General features: G+C 46.7%; 1 protein-coding gene across 2 annotated transcripts in view; it reads right to left on the minus strand.

The window, feature by feature from the left end:
- stk40 (serine/threonine kinase 40) overlaps positions 1-21,095 on the minus strand; it is an 83,997-nt gene extending 62,902 nt beyond the window's left edge. The window contains exon 1 of one of the 2 annotated variants that reach the window (XM_085962395.1): positions 20,924-21,095. In XM_085962395.1, coding sequence (XP_085818521.1) covers positions 20,924-20,926 — 3 coding nt within the window. In that variant the 5' untranslated portion in view covers positions 20,927-21,095. Of the gene's footprint in view, positions 1-19,198; positions 19,555-20,923 lie in introns of those variants that run through there. The other variant, XM_085962396.1, reaches the window with a different exon arrangement.
- Positions 21,096-22,135: the final 1,040 nt, after the last annotated feature.

Raw genomic sequence — 22,135 nt, forward strand, 5'->3', positions numbered from 1 at the left:
TTCAACAACAGTCTGAACCTTTCACTCAAGCCTTAAGCCTTTCCCTTGGATCATGCTGGTAACTCTTCTTTCTGCTGTCACTGTTTCAATTGGAGTCTGCGAACCTTGGAGAGGGAGTGGGGGTCTTTGAGCAATTACAGGAAACTCTTTTTTTTTATCCGGCACCGACGGGACCGGCGTAGTGCCGGTTTCTCAAAAAGTCCGGATTACAGAGAGGTATAGTTAAAAGGTACGAGAGCCCCGTACACAGCAACAAATCCAGGCTTCCCTGTTGCTTAGCAACAGCTGCAGGAACCCCGACCACAGACCAAGCGTCCCTGTTGCTTAGCAACAAGTGCAGGAACCCCGATTACACGGCCACAGATCCAGGAACGGCCACTAATATGAAGTAAAACTTACCTGAACCTACTCCTGAATTTTGTCGGTTAACAGAGATTTCCGGTTATTTAGGTGCCGGTAAATCGAGAGTTTCCTGTATATGCAGCTTTAGTCCGTCCACATTCTAAAACCCCAGCCCCAAGACAATATGCCTCTCCTCAAAAGGATTTTAAAAATGTATATTGCATACAGTATGCATTCAAATTTGCAGAACTGCAACAGAACGATTCTACCAAGAATTAAAGAGCATTACTAGAGGAAGTAAAAGCACCATACGTACAAACTGTTCAGCACACTATGGATGAAATACCGATGCACAATTTAGTTAACATTGAAACCTCCATAAGAAAGTTGTAGTTTTAAAGAATCTCTCCTCTGCAACACTTCCGCTTGTCCCAGTTTCTAGAGAAACGTTTTCCAATTCGATGGGAGCTTTTAAGAGTCTGCATTGCATCTGGGAGGAAGGGAGAGGTGAGGGGGAGGGAGAAGAACTTGTGGGCGGTGCAGTTTTTCAACCTGCGCCTCTCGGGTAGATGAAGTATTCTTCACACATTTTTGAACTCACTGATGCTATTTTGCACTTGGATTTTGGGAAACTTGATGGGAAATAAATCTTACAATGTGTGCCATTTCAATAGTTCAATGGGAAGGCCATACGCTAAGAATGTATCAATCGTATGCTTCTTACAGTATCAATACACCGTTACTATATATGCCCCGAGGCTGTATGTCAAAATTACATTAAAGTTGATAACTTTTATGATTGCAATAATCAAAATGAACCAATTATACCTCAGTGTGTGTCTCAATGTGAAGCCAAAAACTCTTTGCACCAAAGCAAACTGTGTAGTACATCATGGGTGCAAAGCATTTAGGCAAGTGGTGCGAGATCACTTTAAGGAGCTGGTCCAATAACTCCAGCTTTGTGCTTGCTGCAGTAAAAATTCAACCAGGCCCAGTACATTCAGCAACAGAGCAGGGTAACTGGGCCAATAAACCTGTCTCGCCACTGCAACACACATCTCAATAAAAACCCAACATGCAGAAACATAGAAGATAGGAGCAGGAGTAGGCCATTCAGCCCCTCGAGCCTGCTCCGCCATTCAATGCGATCATGGCTGATCATCCAAATTCAGTACCCTGTCCCTGCTTTCTCCCCATATCACTTGATCCCCTTAGCCTTAAGAAATATATCTAACTCCTTCTTGAATATATTTAATGAATTGGCCTCAACTGTCTTCTGTGGTAGAGAATTCTACAGGTTTACCACTCTCTGGGTGAAGAAATTCCTCCTCATCTCAGTCTTAAATGGCTTACCCCTTATCCTTAGACTGTGACCCCTGGTTCTGGACTTCCCCGCCATCAGGAACAGCCTTCCTGCATCTAGTCTGTCTAGTCCTGTTAGAATTTTATAAGTTTCAATGAGATCCCCACTCATTCTTCTAAACTCTAGCGAATATAAGCCTAATCGACCCAATCTCTCTTCATACTCATTCCTGCCATCCCAGGTATCAGTCTGGTGAATCTTCACTGCACTCCCTCCATGGCAAGCGCATCGGGGTAGATTTTCCCGAACCTGTCGGGAAGAAGGCGGGACTTCCCCTTTCGGGTTTTTGACCCGCCTACTTCGACGTCCGGCCAATCTGTGCGATTTTCCCTTGATTGACCTTGTTAAGCCCGCCCAGCGGGCTCAGCAGGCCAATTAAGGGCCACCCGGCAACAAGTGACGTCACAGACTGTAATTTCATCTGTCAAGAGTTTTTGACAGATGAAATATCAGTGTTTCACAGCTGTTTGAAGCTGTGAAACACTGACACTCTGAGTTCTACCATGAGTCATTCTGCACAGACTCAGTTAGAACGCTCACCGGCACACAAAGCTGCAGGCTGTCACTTTTGACAGATCGCAGCCGTTCAGCTTTAAGTGTCGGGTGAGTGATGGGCTCCCGACGGCTACAGGAAGAAAGGCTGTGAAGGTAAGTACAGGTAAGTAAAAGTTCTTTACACACTTTAGACACACCAAACACACTTACCTTTACACTCATGCACCCATCACTCACCTGAGCACCGACATCGCGACCCCTCCAACTCCTTCAACCCGACGGCCCGCCTGCTCTAACCTGGCGTGGTTTGGAGCCGTCGGGAAACCCACACGAAACACCTCAAAATAGGGATTAGGCTAAAAACTGCCTGTTAACTACCTGTTAACAGGCAGTTAATTGGCACTAATCCCTTCCCGCCTGGTTTCGGCGGGTCCCAGTGCGGTGAGGGTACCCGCCGCCCCTGAAACTTACGTGGGGCGGGGTTTTGGGCGGGATGGTGTCGGGACCCCCAAATTCAGGATTTCCGCCCCCCCCACCCACCCCACACGCCTGAAACCCCGCCTGATGGTTCCATGAAAATCTAGCCCATCCTTCCTCAGAGAAGGCGACCAAAACTGCACACTACACTCAAGGTGTGGTCTCACCAAGGCCCTGTAGAACTGTAGCAAGACATCCTTGCTCATGTACTCATAGCGAGAGGATTCGAAGGCCAGCATACCATTTGCCTTCTTAACCGCCTGCTGCACCTGCATGCTTACCTTCAGCGACTGGTGCACAAGGGCACCCAGGTCTCGTTGCACTTCCCCTTCTCCCAATCTATTGCCGTTTAGATAATAATCTGCCTTCCTGTTTTTGCCAAAGTGGATAACCTCACATTTATCCACATTATACTGCATCTGCCATGTATCTGCCCAATCGCCCAACCTGCCCAAATCGTACTGGAGTTTCTCTGCATCCTCCTCACAGCATACACGCCCACCCAGCTTTGTGTCATCTGCAAACTTGGAGATATTACATCTAGTTCCCTCGTCTAGATCATTAATATATATTGTGAATAACTGGGGTCCTAGCACCGATCCCTGCGGTACCCCATTAGTTACTGCCTTCCACTCGGAAAAAGACCAGTTTATTCCAACTCTTTGCTTCCTGTCTGCCAACCAGTTTTCTATCCAAGTCAGTACCTTACCCCCAATCCCATGTGCTTTAACTTTGCATGCTAGTCTCTTATGCGGGACCTTATCGAAAGCCTTCTGAAAGTCCAAATACACCAGATCCACTGGTTCTCCCTCATCTATTCTACCAGTTACATCCTCAAAAAATTCCAGTAGATTAGTCAAGCATGATTTACCTTTTGTAAATCCATGTTGACTTTGTCCGATCCAGTCACTATTTTCCAAGAAATATTGGGCAGAATAACTATATCTTTAGTTTTAATCATTATGGAGCAATGCTTTTGCACTGCAGACCAAGAGTTACTCTGGCATTGGTCTTGCTGTCCAGTGCTCAAGACTTTAATTCCAGCACACACATACTGTACTACAGTGCAAACTTCGGTGTGATTTCCCCAACGGCGGCTGAGGCATCATTTGGTAATTTATTTCACAAGGGCAACGGTGACTGAGCTCATTTAAATTTTCAAAAACAGCAGAAAGTTTCTCACAAATGAGCTTTGTTCCCACATAATCACACTACTGAGTTTCAAAATAAGTGATGTATTAATACAACCATTCAGTAGAATGTTTCACCGGAGGTGAAGGGTCTGTCATGTCCTGCTACAAACATGTCTACTAACTAGAGCAGCACCACTGAAGTCCAGAGACTCGCCATTCTGCTCTTCAAAATTCAGCGGCCAAAATAAATGTTGGGTGGCTCCACCAAGGCAAGACATAAATCTTTGTCACAAATCATTGCAACCACTTGCTAATTTTGGCACATATTAATAACTATCACAAAAATCAACTGTATTCACATAGCACTCGTAACATAGAAAATGTCCCAAGCTATTTCATAGTTGGGTGGGAGTCACAGAATGGGAGAGAAGGAAAATAAAGGTAGGAGGAATGAAGAACAGGGGCCTAGTCAAGGCGGGAGAGGCGAGCGAAAGCCTGGTGTTGATGAAATAGTTAAAGGACGGAAAGAGAAGTGGAGAAGCAAAGAGGTTTAGGGAAGTTCAAGAGAATGGAGCAAGGCAGCTGAAGGGAGGTACACAGAGGGCCCGAATCCAAGGACCAGAAAGTGGGTGATGCTGTGGAGGGGATGAGGGTTCGAAATTCAATGCATTGGTTGGCGATGCTGGGGGTGATCGGCGAGCAAGACATAGTGCAGGCCAGGATATACGCATCTGATTTCAACAGTTTGAAGTTCAGGAAGGATGGAGATCGGAGGCTGGCAAAGACGACGCTGGAGATACAGAAGTTAGAACCTGCAACTGCTCCATATTTCAATGCGTAATTTATCATTTCAACCCAGCAGAGAAGCAGTGTGATAAATTTCACCAGTAAGGCTGCACTGAATTGACACAAACATCGCAGTCCTATAGGTTAGAAGCCAGCAGTGCACTAGCACCCATTTTGTACAAGTCCCATTAAGCTGCACACTATTAATCCAGCCCTTCCAACTCGTTGCGCTTTTTTTTATAAATCATGAGGTTAGATCATGCAAACTGCTGTAAGTATAACTTCTCCTGTAGCTTAACATATTGAACACCGTTTGAAATTGCATGTGTTTAAATGACGAGATTTGTTTTGGGGGTAAGAAGTCTACTAAGAGCCACAGTAAAGTTTCATGGTACACAACAGAGGTAATTTCATACTGCATTAGCACCAAACCAGAAATGGTAAATTCCTGACTGATACTCTTGGATAGGGTGATAAGAGGGAAGAAAGTATTTCACCCAAAATGCTAATTTATCTTTTCAGGTGCTGACTGACCCGCTTCCTATTTCCAGTTTTCATTTAGAATAATAATGTACATGCATCACGTTTAATATCTTAATTCTGCTGCTCGGAGCCTGTGTTTTGTGTCACATTAACAAAAGGAGACCCAAAGGTAAAATCCAAGTTCAATTTCAAACTCACCGAAGTTCCCCTGGGTATCCTGCACCACCTCAGTTAACTAGAAAACTATGCAGCAGAAAAAGGCGTTTTATTTGGCAGGATTTTGCCCCCCCATTCAGTTTGAAGCTAAAGGCAGAATGGGGCAGATTCAAGGAGTAGAGCAGAGCAGTTCTGTTCTCTCAAATTCACCGTCAAATTATACTGGTACGCATCCGAATTCACTTCCTAAAAGCAGCATGAAGGTTTCTAGCAAACACCATAAAAGGAACAATTTAATTATTTTATCGGATTAAAATTCCTGCGGTTCAAGCTCAAAGCAACAACTTTTGATGAGTAATATCGCGGAGTCATTCCTAGGCAACAGTGGCAAGTCATTTTATCTTTTTAAAAAAGAAAGCCATCATTTATTTCAGCGAGATGAACAACTCATTTGATTATCAAAGCAGGTCTACACTGCCCCACTGTATGCAACTACCCTCCACAGAAACTTTATACAAAATGCATCAAAAAATAGAAACTACATCTTTCAGACATGCCAGTCACAAGGAGGTCAAAATAAAGGCTAAGTTTCTACTACACCCAATTGAGCTTGTCAACGCTCCGAATTTAATTTAACTATAATGCGGTTTTAAAAAGAACTTAAAGTTATTAAGCCTTATCCAGTACCGTGGAAACGTGCCACACTGGGCTGCAAGGGCTAAATATTAAAGCTAATCTAATTCACAACTCACATACACATAAAATAGGAGCAGGAGTAGGCCATTCGGCCCCTCAAGCCTGCTCCGCCATTCAATGTGATAATGGCTGATCTTCGACCTCAGTTCCACTTTCCCACCCGATCTCCATATCCCTTGATAAGTGCAGCAACTTGCCCAAATGACCATGCCTCATGTATGATTCCAGACAGCAAGCATCAATGGCTATTCACCATGAAAGAATAGCACTTCTGCCCAATTTCCCTCCTGCTCCCCCAGCATGGATCCACTGAGCACGACAGTATTTCCACAGCTGCCTAGATCAATATCAGATGCTTCAACCTGAACAGGAATGGAACTGGTGATCTTCCATATCTAGATGGGTCAGTGCACGAGGCAGCGTTAACTGAGGGAACATCCAAACATCGACGCTTGTACATAACTTCTTACTAGCCTGGAACCTCCAACTTTAAACGGGACCTAGAGTCAAGGAACGCCTTCCCACACCGTTCAAGCGTACCTGGAAGATAGTATCTGCACCATTCATGGTTTCCATCAATTAGATTTCGAGGAGAACTAGTAATTTATAGGTCGACATTGGAAAGGAAAAAAATAAGCCACCAGATTATCATAAAAAACCAAATATCCTGCAGGAAAGGAAACCTGCCATTGTGCCAGGTCTGGCCCATGACTGCAGGCCCGCATTTGCTGCTAACTCTTAATGCCTGTTGAAGTGGTCTAACAAGCTTAGTTGCATAAACAAATAGTTACTCAAGAATAAGGCCCAAGTCCACCTTCTGAGGGCAACAAGTGCAGCCTTGACAAATCCGAAGAATACATTTTTAAATGAGTTGACAAGTGCATGATGTATATTTGTTGGCTGGATCAGCCCATCATCTTCACAGGGATGAGAGCACCATCATAGTTAACCACAAAGTTATCAAAAGATTAAAAATAAGTGGCAGTCTGGCTGGGAGCGGTCGCCGTTTATTTCGGAAGAGATCATTCACACTTTCACAAGAACAGTAGTTGTGCATAGTTGCGAGTTACTGCAGCCAGAATCAAGACTCAAACAAGTATGCAGCTGTATCTCAATCAAAGCAGTACTCTGTGCCCTGAACTCCACCTGAAATCCCTGTGTATGTAGCAACTCCTTCAAACCCATACTTCAATCACCACCAACTAATGTTTATAAACCGCCGTCAAATTTCAAGAGAAAAATTCTACCAAACTAAAACATTGGGCTTCGAATGGAAAAGACAAGAAATCTTGCCAGCCACATACTCTAAAGCACTGAGCTGCTACAAGTTTGGTATTAATGTAACACATTCTCAATTCACATTATATTATTCAAAAAATAAACAATGCTTCAACTCCAGAGGAAATTTGTTTTTGAGAACACTTTTTACACAAATCTCACTGTTCCTAAACATTAGCGAGTGGTCAGGACCAGCTCGATGTGTTATTCAGCTAGTGATTCAGACTGCTTACATGCATCAATAATAATTTGTGATCATGAGTAACAAGTACTAATGTAAACAAAAAGATAATTTGAGATGATTAACAAGTAGCAATATAAACAGAAAGATAAAACAGAAATAGGGAAGGATTTAAACTATTTGAAGCAGTAATCCAGATTGAAGTGTCTGCACTAATGATTTTGAAATCAAGTACAGTGAAGCAAAGAGAAATTTGATTGTTGTTTCACACCTACATCTTGAAATGAGAAGTACTACATTTATTTCCACTAATTCATCTCTATACTTTCCTGTTTGCTTCACGCCCCCAAAGTTAACACTTTTAGTAATTCTTGTACCAGCCACCTACCAGAGAAAGCATCCCACAGAGATGACAGTCTTTTCCGTTTTTTTTTTATTTTTAAAAAGGCCAAGTACTAATCAATCCCACTCTGCTTTATTTTGGAGAAAAGCAGGGAAGTTCTGCCTGGTGTTCTGGCCGGTATTTATCCCTCAACCAACATCACTAAAAGAGATTATCTGGTCAATCATCGCATTATGGTTGTGGGACCTTGCTGTGCACAAATTGGTTGCCGCGTTTCCTACATTACAACAGTTACTACACTTCAAAAGTACTTCATTGGCTGTAAAGCATTTTGGGACGTTCCGCGATCGTGAAAGGTGCTATATAAATGCAAGTCTTCCTTTCGTTATAAAATAGCCAGCACAAAAATATCAAAAAGCTTCACAAAAGCAAAGAAATTGTAGCTTTGCACTAAATTTTGTAACTTAGATTTATACAGTATCTTATATGCTGAAACATCGAGGAGCTTTGCACAATCACTGTTTATTTTGAAGTACAGTGACTATTGCTCATAGGTAACGTTAGACTCTGCTGATCATACACATTCTCACTGTCACTAGGCTTTCAGTCCAACTTGAAGATGGGCATGTGAACTGTTCACACTATGTGCATTTAAACTGCGAACAACACCCAGCAGTGCACAGCTTCTGTCCTTCCAAACTTGGGTTCTGCCTGGAGCGCGGTGTTACACCAAAGTGAGGTGTTGATAGTTGCAGGTCTGTCACTGACGGCAGTAATGTTGGAGGCAATTTGAAGCAGAAAACACAAGAAATTTATTAGCACAACACGAACGGTGTGATTTTCCCCTATTTGCATATTACTTAAACAAACCTTGAGAAGTAGCAGTAGGGATTGTGGACGCATTGGTGGTAATTTTCCAAAACTCCCTGGATTCAGGAAAGGTCCCAGCAGATTGGAAAACTGCTAATGTAACGCCCTTATTTAAAAAGTGAGGCAGACAAAAGGCTGGAAACTATAGACCAGTTAGCCTAACATCTGTGGTTGGTAAAATGTTGGGAGTCCATTAAGGAAGCAGTAACAGGACATTTGGATAAGCATAATTTAATCGGACAGAGTCAGCATGGTTTTATGAAGGGGAAGTCATGTTTGACAAATTTGCTCGAATTCTTTGAGGACGTAACAAACAGGGTGAATAAAGGGGAACCAGTGGATGTGGTGTATTTGGACTTCCAAAAGGCATTTGACAAGGTGCCACACAAAAGATTACTGCACAAGATAAAAATCACGGGATTGGAGGCAATATACTGGCATGGGTGGAAGATTGGCTATCTAACAGAAAACAGAGAGTTGGGATAAATGGTTCATTCTCAGGTTGGCAATCAGTAACTAGTGGTGTTCTGCAGGGGTCGGTGCTGGGACCCCAACTCTTTACAATCTATATTAACGATTTGGAGGAAGGGACCGAGTGCAACGTATCCAAGTTTGCCGACGATACAAAGATAGGAGGGAAAGCAGTGAGTGAGGAGGACATAAAAAACCTGCAAAAGGACATAGACAGGCTGGGTGAGTGGGCAAAAATTTGGCAGTGGAATATAATGTTGGAAAGTGTGAGGTTATGCACTTTGGCAGAAAAAATCAAAGAGCAAGTTATTATCTAAATGGAGAGAAACTGCAAAGTGTTACAGTACAAAGGGATCTGGGGGTCCTGGTGCATGAAACACAGAAGGTTAGTATGCAGGTACAGCAGGTGATCAGGAAGGCCAATGGAATCTTGGCTTTTATTGCAAGGGGGATGGAGTATAAAAGCAGGGAAGTCTTGCTGCAGTTATACAGGGTACTGGTGAGGCCACACCTGGAATACTGCGTACAGTTTTGGTTTCCATATTTAAGAAAAGATATACTTGCTCTCGAGGCAGTTCAGAGAAGGTTCACTCGGTTGATTCCAAAGATGAGGGGGTTGACTTATGAGGAAAGGTTGAGTAGGTTGGGCCTCTACTCATTGGAATTCAGAAGAATGAGAGGCGATCTTATCGAAACATATAAGATTGTGAGGGGGCTTGATCGGGTGGATGCGGTGAGGATGTTTCCACTGATGGGTGAGACTAGAACTAGGGGGCATAATCTTAGAATAAGGGGCTGCCCTTTCAAAACTGAGATGAGGAGAAACTTCTTCACTCAGAGGGTAGTAAATCTATGGAATTTGCTACCTCAGAGAGTTGTGGAAGCTGCGACATTAAATAAATTTAAAATGGAGATAGACAGTTTCCTAGCTGATAAGGGAATTAGGGGTTACGGGGAGCGGGCAGGGAAGTGGACGTGAGTCTAGGTTCGGATCAGCCATGATCCTATTGAATGGCGGAGCAGGCCCGAGGGGCCATATGGCCTACTTCTTATGTTCTTATTAGTGTTGACGTGGAGTGTTTCATAGAAGGAGAAAGGAGAGCACTGCTGAGGTGGAGATTCCAGATATCAACCCAATAGGACTGGTGTTTGGAAGTTAACATTTAAATAGTGACTAATTACCACAGGCTCCTAAGGGACAGCTTCCAAACCCACCAAATAACCTTCCCACCTAAATATTTCCAAAACTGGTGTGAACAAGTACTTTCTTGCAGAGCTTTGGAACTCAAGTTTGGCGACCAGGTTAAGACCAACCAATGACAGGTGCGGTGGTGCATCCAATCCACTGAATTTAACAGCACTTCTCATTCAACCAATACAAAGGACTGTGACAATAGGTCAATACCCACACGGAGAAGTTTTAGGCACTTTTACACCACACGTGCAGCCAAGCCGGTCTCCTATTGGCTAAACTCCAGTGTCAACACGCCCAGGTTTCAGTGACACCAATGTTTTGCCATTGGGTGATGGCTGCTGGTTTCTGCAATGCAAACACAGGAAGCCAGTCCCACAAATTTATCCTTTGTCTGCAGATGAACAGCAAAGCCTGGGCGAGCTTTGACTGACAGCATGGAGGTAACTCTCCCTGAACAGGATATGATTTTAAGTGAAAAGTAAAAGCACCCTATAATACAAAGTGGATTGAAGGATGCTACATCTGAGGCTGCTTGTTTACTACTATTACAGTTGTTTCTCTGAGGACGAGTGGCTTGGATGGATATTACCGATAGGTACGATGCCAGTATCAATGCCCAGAGATATACACAAATGCACAATTACTCTTTTTAAAAGACCCAGGACTTCTGGGGAAAATAGTAGGTGGCAACACAGGAACACAACTATTGAGTTGAATAGTTCACAGTCTTATCAACAAGATAACTATCTCCATTTCCATTAAAGTCATTCCTTTAAAAAGGTGACAAAAGCCAAGAATCATCTGCAGCCTGTTTGTCTGAACAAGACAGACCACAACATCTCACTAGCCACAACAATCACATTATGCTACAGCCTACTATCGTAAAGTAACCACAACTCCGGTAGGAGATGAAAGCTGCTCTGCCCCATATGGTCACTTTTACAACTCTCAGTTGCACTCACACCAATAATTAACATTAATAAAAAAGAAGTATCAATTATTTCCACAGAAAATGTTGATGAAAGGTCATCGACCTGAAACAATGGGGCAGTAATTCCTCCCCAAACGCGTGAGTACGGAAGGGGTACTCACGCGTCTGGCCGGAGGAAATGCCGGTTTTCAGCATGCACAGCGCATGCGCTGAAAACCGGCATTTCCTCTCCTCTAACCCAAGAGTTGAAGAGGCTAGCGCGTGCGCTGTAGGGGGCAGCGCGTGCGTCTTGGATTTCCTCTGTTTTGGGGGATTTGCGCATGTGTAAAGGCCTCCGGTCTTTACGCTTGTAAAAAGCACACGTAAGTATTTATTTTTACAGGTAAGTGGTGTTTTAGTGTAATTTAGAATTTTTTTTTCCACAGGTTTATTATTTTAAAGAATCTACAATAAGGTAAGTTTAGTTTTAGACCCTTTTTATTAAAAATTTATTTTTTTCAAAAAAAAAATTGTTTAAATTATTTTTTTTAACTTATTTATACTTAATTTAATGATTGGGATGTTTTTTTAAATTTTATTTAAAGTTTAAGTAGTGTTTTGGGGTGCAGTACTTTTCATGAGTTTGACAGTTCTTACTCTCAAACTTATGAATGAAGTTTCCCCTCCCCTGATTGGCTGAACAGTGCTCACCTGATCCCAGCCGGCACATCGCACTAACTACGCCGCTGGATCAGGTAAGCACTGCGCGCTGACATCTGAACCGGGCCTGTGACAGGAAATGCAAGCAGGCCCGGGCTTCAGATGTCAGTGCGCAGGGTGAGTGCAGATCGGGGGCTTACACGCGCGGCAAGCCCCCGACACCAAGTTCTGGGCCATTAACTTGTTTCTCTTCACAGAAGCTGCCTGGCCTGCTGAGTATTTCCAGCATTTTCTGTTTTTTCAGATTTCCAGCATCCGCAGTATTTTGCTTTTGTAAGATTATTTCCACCGTGTTTTACTAATTTTCTTTCCTCTTTCACCCCCCCACAAAAAACCCCAGCAAACCCTGAATGTGCTGATCTTAGCTGGTATACAGTCCAACAGTTGCCCACGGCCCCTGTGCCTCACATATGAATTGAATTGATTCTTTACATGCAAGCCATTTATATCCCATTAAAGGCAACGCAGCTAAATCGAATATTGTCCGTGTGGAGATAGTGAAAGAGAACACTTGCCAGAAGTCACTGCGTGATTTGCAGCAAGAACCTTTCCAAACCCATGGGGACTGGGGCCAATTGTCACACTCGTGCCAAGCCGCTGCCAAGCTCTGATCAGCTAAGCCAGCACAGACCAGTAATCAAGCCTAGGACTTTGTTTGCCTGGGTAGAGTCTGTACAGGCTGGGAATATCTGGAGTAACAACCTCCTGTGTGGCACCTTATCGAATGCCTTCTGAAAATCCAAATATACTGCATCCACTGGCTCCCCCTTATCTACCCTGCTAGTTACACCCTCAAAAAAATTAATAGATTTGTCAAACACGATTTCCCTTTCATAAACGGTTAAAAAAGCATACGGGATCCTGGGCTTCATAATTAGAGGCAGAGAGTCAAAAGCAAGGAAGTTATGATGAACCTTTATAAAACACTGGTCCGATCTCAACTGGAGTATTGTGTCCAATTCTGGGCACCACACTTTGGGAGGGACGTGAAGGCCTTAGAAGGGGTGCAGAAAAGATTTATGGGAATGGTTCCAGGGATGAGGGACTTCAGTTACGTGGATAGACTGGAGAAGCTGGGGTTGTTCTCCTTGGAGCAGGGCAGGTTGAGAGGAGACATGATAGAGGTGTTCAAAATAATGAGGGGTCTAGACAGAGTAGATAGAGAGAGGCTGTTCCCATTGGCGGAAGGGTCGAGAACCAGAGGACACAGATTTAAGGTGATTGGGAGAAGAACCAAAGGCGACATTAGGAAAACTTTTTTATGCAGCAAGTAGTGAGGATCTGGAATGCACTGCCCGAGATGGTGGTGGAGACAGATTCAATCACTGCTTTCAAAAGGGAATTGGATAAGTACCTGAAGGAAAAAAGTTGCAGGGCGGGGGAGTGGGACTAGCTGAAGTGCTCTTGCAGAGAGCCGGCATGGGCTCCACAGGCCGAATGGCCTCCTTCTGTGCTGCAACCATTCTATGATTCTATCTGTACAGACTGAGCACTAGTGCTTCTGCCACTCACCTCACTGGATTAGAACCATGATGAGCACTGTCCTTTGCCCGAGACTTCAGAAAAGCTGCTGCCATTTCTGACTGAAGTCACAAATATTCAGTCCCTGACGTTGCATTTACTTTGCCAATCTGTTGGTAGCAGCGTCATTATCAGCAGCAAGCTGATGGTGTAAACAAAGGCAGTGTTGATGCTACCAGAGTCCGTACACAGCTGCCAAACAGGTGACTGCAACCATTACCTCTGCAGGCAACAAATAAACTGGTTGGCCGCTGGAAATAGCCATATTTTTTGGCCGCTAGCGAGGCAAGCGGCAGACGCACTCGTGCGCAATCTGCACAGACATTGCCAACTTGTAGAGACTCTACCCTGGCATCAGGAAAGGTCCAGTCAGAAAAAGTCCCAAACAGCACACGCATGCAGTGGTTTTAAATTAGAACCTGATATTGTTAAATTAGCCCGTCGCGAGAAGCAGGGCGGGTAATCCAACAATGGGATTCAGAGTCTGTACTGGAGAATCACTTTAGCAACCAATTCTATAACTAATATAACTACGCTACAGGAGTTCACTCCATCATATTGGCTCATTATTAAATTTCAAGATAAAAGTTGCTACAACACAAACTCCGTGGTATGAGGTGCATTTTAAGATGCAAGTAACTTCTTGCAGAGAACAAAGATTAAGCTGCAGAACACTCTAAATTACAATTTGAAATTAGACCACTTCAAAAGCTGCAACTAGATTCCCACCCAATTTAATATAAAAGGAATTCTCAGCAGGTCACAAAGCAAGACTAAATTCCTCAGCCTTGGAGTGGGCCAGCCACTTTAATAAAAAGGGATTTTTTTTTAAAGAAAAATCTTATGTTCAGTGGGGGAAAGAACCCCCTGGGGAAACTTCCGTTTAAGAAATGTCCTGCTTCAAAAGGATGAGGTAGGATGTTATTAAACTTCCAAATCCAGGATGAAATTGCCTTTATCCATCACTGCTGGTCCAGCTTTACGAACAGCCATTCATAGCTCAGCTGCCCTTCCAAACTTAGCAGCGATCGCCTCGGTAACTGGCACACAAGCCATTGGGATGATTTCAACTGCAGTGTAGGAAGCAGTACGAGATTGAAAGTTCAGTGAGGACAGTATAACAGGAACTCCAAGCTCCACTGGGTCAGAAGGAAAAGTGAGTTAGTTGAGAAGGAGCTCTGGATGTGGAGGGTCTACTCCAAATCAAAGAATAAAGATTACAGGCCTTTCGGTATGATCTTCCAGCACTCTTCCTCTTTTGGTGCTGGGCTGCACAGAATCTAGCATTTTCAGATCAGCTTGAAGCACCATGGAACCAAAGTGATTAATACATTAGGCTGGCAAAACAGCAACGCTCAGTAAAAGCACATGGACCGGTCTAGGTTGTTGCTTTACAAAGGACCGACAAAAGAACCACTCGTGCTAACTCAAAAGAGTAGCCACAGCATGGGAACGACCCAAACTCTCCCTGCTGGGTCCTACCCTGTCAGTTTAACCTTTACGCATAGTGGGGAGAATGTGAAACTTGCTACCACATGGAGTGGCTGAGGCAAATAGCACAGATGCATTTATGAGGAAGAAATCGGAGATAACAACAGAAAATGCTGGAAAAACTCAGCAGCTCAGGCAACATCCGTGGAGAGAAATTTGAGTTGACGTTTCGGGTCGAACCCTTCTTCAAATCAGAGATATTGATAGGGTGAGATGAAGGAAGACTTGCATTTCTATAGCGCCTTTCACGGCCACCGGACGTCTCAAAGCGCTTTGCAGCCAATGAAGTACTTTTGAAATGGAGTCACTGTTTTAACATGGGAAGCGCGGCAGCCAATTAGCGCACAGAAAGCTCCCGCAAACAGCAATGTGAAAATGCCAAGATAATCTGTTTCTGTTATGTTGGTTGAGGGAGAAATTTTGGCCAGGACACCGGGGATAACTCCCTTGCTCTTCTTCGAAATAGTGCCACGGGATCTTTTACGTCCACCTGAGAGCGCAGACGGGGCCTCGGTTTAATGTCTCATCCGAAAGACGGCACCTCCGACAGTGCAGCGCTCCCTCAGCACTGCACTGGAGTGTCAGCCTAGCTTTATGTGCTCAAGTCTCTGGAGTGGGACTTGAACCCACAACCTTCTGACTCAGAGGCGAGTGTGCTAGCCACTGAGCCACAGATGAAGTAAATAGAGTGGGAGGAGGCTCGTGCGCAGCATAAAAACCAGCATTGGGCCAAATGGCTTTTTTCTGTGGTGTAAATTCTATGTAAAAGTTTAGTTGCTAAATAAAATTTTAAAAACGGAACCCTAGGTGACGGCTGAAGGCCCACCATGTTTCACCAGTGTTCAAAAGACTAGAAAAGGTGAAGGCGAGCAAATAAAGGATACAGGAACGCCCTTGTGGAAATTAAGATGCATTTTGCACTGACATTGCTGGGATGCTTGCAGTTTCCCACATTACAACAGTGACTACACTTCAAAAGTATTTCATTGGCTATGAAGCGCTTTGGGACATCCGGTGGTCATGAAAGGCACTGCAGAAATCCAGGTTCCTTCTTTCCAATAAAACTGGTCTACCTGGTGGCTAGTTGCAACGAATCCAGGAGGTAGAATCCAATGCCAATATAAATAGGAAGCTTTAGTGTCCGAGGCGGCACACCTCTCCCCCCCCTCCCCCCCCGGTAATCCAAATTCTACCATCTATATTTGCCAAAAATAAATGTTCATCCTGCCACATACACTTAACACCCTATCAACAAGAGCCACATTTATTTCACTAAGAAAGTTGAAAGGTGGTACAGGGAACTTTAGCACCATAATCTGGAAAAACTCAAGCACTGGATAGGAATACGAAGTGCAGCAGAGTACACTGTCAATACACTACACGGGATGTGTCCTATCTGCTGCTTGCCTACGAGCACATGCTGAGGATCAGCGATCAAGTGGGCTCCCACGCACAAATTACGGAATGGTCTTCTGACATTAAGCCCAGATTATCCAATACCGTGTCTGCAGTTCAGATCCTGGGTACCCCAACACCAATTTCCTACTTCAAAGCTGCAGGTTATTGAAACAAACCCAACGATCTGTGCCCCCTTCTATGCAGTCTGCATGAGAAAAACATGCTACCAAGTGGGCATGTAACAGCCAACTCTACCAGTGCACCACCGCACTCTCAAATCCAAGCAAGTCCAAGAGGGACATGTGTCCACATCTTCAAAATGGGAATTCAGCTTTTCGGCAAACAGCACCAATGTCATGTGATTCCAATACCAAAATGGCTACTTGAAAAGATCAAAGCCAACACCATTCCCACGTTAATCAGAGTAGAAATTGACATCTGGATCAAAGCTGCCCAGGATTATTCTATCTGGTTTCATAGTGTCACTATCAAAGAAGGGACCATTGCCACCTCAACAAGGCTGGTCAAGTTCTGGGAAAAGCGCTGGATGGCAAGGTCAGAGATGACAGATGAGTATTGGTGCCAGGGGACTGTCAGCCATGCAGCATGATCTTGAGACACTAATTCTTGACACTGACAAGTCGATTTCTTGACACTGACAAGTTGATGCCCTAGCAAATGGAAATTCCAACTCTCCATTCCATACCAGCGGCCGAGCTGACAGGTGACCAAGACTAGAGGAGATTGAGGAACAAAGACCCACCTTCCCTCCAAAGCCTGTGTTTCGGGCTTTATGAGCAAGCGCAAGGCTCAGTGTAGTTCTGTTCAGATATTTGTGGGATGGTCGTGCCATCATCCCTTTATGCATTTAATTACTTTTCAGATGCGAGCACCTTGTATCTGGTCGAATCAAAGCCAAGCAATGCTACAGCTAAAATCATCTACCCGACAGTCAATCATTCTGCACCTTCCTGTTGATCTTTGAAAATATTCCACTGGCAAGAGAAAGCACAATATGGCTTCTTAGGACGAAGCTTTGGCGGGGGGGAGATATGGGGGGAGACCACAGAGGGAGAGATCTGGGGGGGACCGAGAGAGAGATCTGGGGGGGACCGAGAGAGAGATCTGGGGGGGACCGAGAGAGAGATCTGGGGGGGACCGAGAGAGAGATCTGGGGGGGACCGAGAGAGAGATCTGGGGGGGACCGAGAGAGAGATCTGGGGGGGACCGAGAGAGAGATCTGGGGGGGACCGAGAGAGAGATCTGGGGGGGACCGAGAGAGAGATCTGGGGGGGACCGAGAGAGAGATCTGGGGGGGACCGAGAGAGAGATCTGGGGGGGACCGAGAGAGAGATCTGGGGGGGACCGAGAGAGAGATCTGGGGGGGACCGAGAGAGAGATCTGGGGGGGACCGAGAGAGAGATCTGGGGGGGACCGAGAGAGAGATCTGGGGGGGAACGAGAGAGAGATCTGGGGGGGAACGAGAGAGAGATCTGGGGGGGGAACGAGAGAGAGATCTGGGGGGGACCGAGAGAGAGAGAGATCTGGGGGGGACCGAGAGAGAGATCTGGGGGGGGGGAGGGAGAGAGAGATCTGGGGGGGGGGAGGGAGAGAGAGATCGGGGGGGGGGGGGGGAGGGAGAGAGAGATCGGGGGGGGGGGGGGAGGGAGAGAGAGATCTGGGGGGGACCGAGAGAGAGATCTGGGGGGGACCGAGAGAGAGATCTGGGGGGACCAAGAGAGAGATCTGGGGGGGACCGAGAGCGAGATCTGGGGGGGACCGAGAGAGAGATCTGGGGGGACCGAGAGAGAGGTCTGGGGGGGACCGAGAGAGAGGTCTGGGGGGGACCGAGAGAGAGAGATCTGGGGGGGACCGAGAGAGAGATCTGGGGGGGACCGAGAGAGAGATCTGGGGGGGACCGAGAGAGAGATCTGGGGGGGACCGAGAGAGAGATCTGGGGGGGGGGGGGAGAGAGAGATCTGGGGGGGACCGAGAGAGAGAGAGATCTGGGGGGGGGGGGGGAGAGAGAGAGATCTGGGGGGGACCGAGAGAGAGATCTGGGGGGGGGACCGAGAGAGAGATCTGGGGGGGGACAGAGAGAGAGATCTGGGGGGGGGACAGAGAGAGAGATCTGGGGGGGGGACAGAGAGAGAGATCTGGGGGGGGGGGGACAGAGAGAGAGATCTGGGGGGTACCGAGAGAGAGATCTGGGGGGAACCGAGAGAGAGATCTGGGGGGGACCGAGAGAGAGATCTGGGGGGGACCGAGAGAGAGATCTGGGGGGCGGGGGGGGGGGGGAGAGAGAGAGATCTGGGGGGGACCGAGAGAGAGATCTGGGGGGGACCGAGAGAGAGATCTGGGGGGGACCGAGAGAGAGATCTGGGGGGGGACCGAGAGAGAGATCTGGGGGGGGGACCGAGAGAGAGATCTGGGGGGTGGACAGAGAGAGAGATCTGGGGGGGGGAGGGAGGGAGAGATCTGGGGGGGACCGAGAGAGAGATCTGGGGGGGACCGAGAGAGAGATCTGGGGGGGACCGAGAGAGAGATCTGGGGGGGGGACAGAGAGAGAGATCTGGGGGGGGGGGACAGAGAGAGAGATCTGGGGGGGGCCGAGAGAGAGATCTGGGGGGGACCGAGAGAGAGATCTGGGGGGGGACAGAGAGAGAGATCTGGGGGGGACCGAGAGAGAGATCTGGGGGGGACCGAGAGAGAGATCTGGGGGGGCGAGGGGGGGGGGGGGAGAGAGAGAGATCTGGGGGGGGAGAGAGAGAGAGATTGGGGGGTGGGGAAGGAAGGTGAAGCAATGCCAACGCTTCTCTGCCGGCGGTGCCGCCTCTCCCCCTGCCAGTGCCCGGTGCCCCGACACAAAGCCGCTCAACCTTCACTCACCTCTCGGCCCGCCCCGCCGGCCCCACTAAGCCCGCTCCCCGCCGCTCATGCCCGGCCCGCGGCTTCAGCTATTCCTCAGTTCGTTCGGGCAGACTTATATTATTTGGGGGGGGGGGGGGGGGGGAAGTGAAAAAAAGAAAAACCCAAAAGATATGGAGGTCGAATGATTATAATTTCTTCCCAGGGAGTTCAATCAATGGTAGAATCCATCCTGGAGCGGCGGGCTGCCGGCGGATCGCGGCGAGACTCGGCGCGGCGGTGACGGTGACAGTGGCGACACCAGCGGCGGCGATGCCCTCCATCTCGCCGAGGCCTCGCCTTCTCCAGCGGGCGGGCGGGCGGAGCAGAGAGCGACACCCTGACAACGGAAGTGACGCACGGCCCGCCGCCAGGCGCAGGCCCCGCCCCTCTCCGCACGCTTTGATTGACAAGTCAAACACCCTCCTCCCCTCTCTCGAATTAGCCAATCAGAGCTCGACACACAGCGGAGGGGGCGGAGGCTCCTTTTGCCCGCCTCCACTCGCCAGATTGATAGCCGGCTCAGCCAATCAGAGCCAGGCGGCGCCGCGGCGACAGGGCGACGGGCACGTGCCGCTCCTGAAATAGAATTCGGGAAGCGGGTCCGCGCGGCGCATCTCAGTCAGTGACAGCGCTCCATTCAAGCTGCAGTAGGGAACATGCTGTTACTGTTTGCAGCTCCGTAATCCGTCTGCGGCATGTTACAGTTTATTTTTGGTTAAATGCACTGACATGCAATTTTTGATGCACTTCCAACCACTTTATCCTAATTCACTTTGCACATTGTGACTCTTAAGCTTTGCGAGGGGGACGGGCATTGTGGGCTCCTGCTCGCTGCCCTAATATAGCAGTCAGCTAGTTTAAGCAGAGGGATGCCATTTCACAGCAGCGGCCTCGAATAGAATTTTGACCCTTTTATTCCTGTGAGTGGGGCGTCTATTCCCCCCCCCCCCCCGCCCCGTGCAATAGAGACACAGTTGGTGGAGTTTAATGTTGTTGCAGATTTGATTCCGCTGCACTCGAAAGAAGTTGGGAAGCCTTGAGAGTGTTTTTTCCTGCATCTATCACATCAGGGTGCAATTCTGTTTAAAATCGAAGCCAGGACATTTAATGTGCCGAAGAGGGAATAAGCCAGACAAGCCCACCAGCCAGCCAGCACGTTAGCCTTAACCTTCACTGCCAGAAGGCTGTCAATTTTAATATCTGTCCGAGTGACGTTAATTGTGATCAAATAACGAGGTTTAGATTCGGTCACAATGAGGTTTGATTATTTTTATGAAACACCTTTACAAAATGTTATTAGCGGCGACCTCTTGAAAACTTTATTTGCCAGAAGAGGAATATCTTTCATAGGAACAGGAGTCGTCCATTCAGCCCCCTCCCAATTCAGCATTATTTTCCCAGATCCACATATGTCCAAATCCTTTTTTTTTAAAGCTGAGAAATTCCTCAAAAACTTATGAGCTTGTAACTTGAATCGGATCTTTTCCTTTGCCTATACTGGGAGAGGGGGAATTGCAAACATATGCTTCTGATCATCGTATTGGGAAAGCAAGTCACTATTTCCAATCACTCAGTGCTGGGAGGATTCGTACTTTAGAAATAATCAGGCAGAATTTAGAGTCGGTTGTGATATTTGCAGATGAGTCAAATCCCCCCTCCCACACACACACACCGATGAAAGGTGAAACAGTTTGCTCTACCTACCATTGCAAGCTCCTCTCTCGCCAGCTATGCGAGGTCGAGTCTAGACAGTGTTTCCATTCACACTGCTGTCACTGACCCCCGCATTCTGGAGAACCTTAAAGGTCGCAAATCTTTTTTTTCCGTCGAATGAATCCGATCACATTTCCTCTCTTCGGAAAGATTCTCCAACCGCCCCCCTCCCCCCCACCCCAAAAAAAAATAGCCCTTCCTCCTGTTACAATTGCTTCCTTCGCCCAGGTAGTTACAAAACACACACACACACAGACTCAGCCAGCCAATGGGCAAACCTACGCCAGTGCACAACGCCAGCCAATCCAGTTACCTGTGATATCATAACCCACCCCCTAGAAGCAGGTATATCAAATAACCATTTGATAAAACGGGAGTTTAAAAAAGGAAACATGTTTGGACTGTAGAACAGGCTGTGAGCTAACCCACAGGCGAGAGGAGAGTTGTGACTGTCTGCCAACGTACTTAATAGAAAACGTCAAAAGTGCAGATTAGATTTAAATGTGAATGGCAGTAAAGCTGGGAGGACTGAGTCATCCATGACTATCTCTATGTCTGTCAATCAGGCAGGTGCTATTATTAGTCAAGTTTAGGCATAAAATAATTCGTTTTAAAAAAAATAAACTTGCATTTATATAGCGCCTTTAATGTAGTAAAACGTACCAAGGCACGTCACAGGACAAAATTTGACATCGAGCTACATAAGGAGATATTAGGATAGGTGCCTTGGTCAAAGAGGCAGGCTTTAAGGAGTGTGGTAAAGGAGGGGAACAAGGCGGAGAGGTTTAGGGAGGCAATTCCAGAACCTAGGGCCTCAGCAGCTGAAGGCACAGCCACCATTGGTGAGGCAATGGAAATCGGGGGTTGTGCCAGAGCCAGAATTGGAGGAGCGCAGCGATCTCGGGGCAGGGGTTGTAGGCAATGTTCCCATGCGGCCACGTCTGGAGGTCCCGCGCAGGCCGCTCACCGGCTTTTCAATGCAAGTAACTGCACATGCGTGAAAATATGAATGGGCTGCGCAGCCAGTTAAAGGGACCGCACACAAAAGAAAATTAGAGGGAGCATTGGTTGTAGGGCTGGTGGCAGGAGCGACTGAAAGCAACACAGGAAAAAAAGAGATGCGGAAACAGTGAAGCAGAAGAAATAGGAACATTGGAACAGGAGGAGGCCATTCAGCCGCTCCAACCTGTTCCACCATTCAAT

The sequence above is a fragment of the Somniosus microcephalus genome, chromosome 20 (assembly GCF_052327205.1).
Source record: "Somniosus microcephalus isolate GS21.2 chromosome 20, FLI_Smic_1.0, whole genome shotgun sequence".
Taxonomy (NCBI): Eukaryota; Metazoa; Chordata; class Chondrichthyes; order Squaliformes; family Somniosidae; genus Somniosus; species Somniosus microcephalus.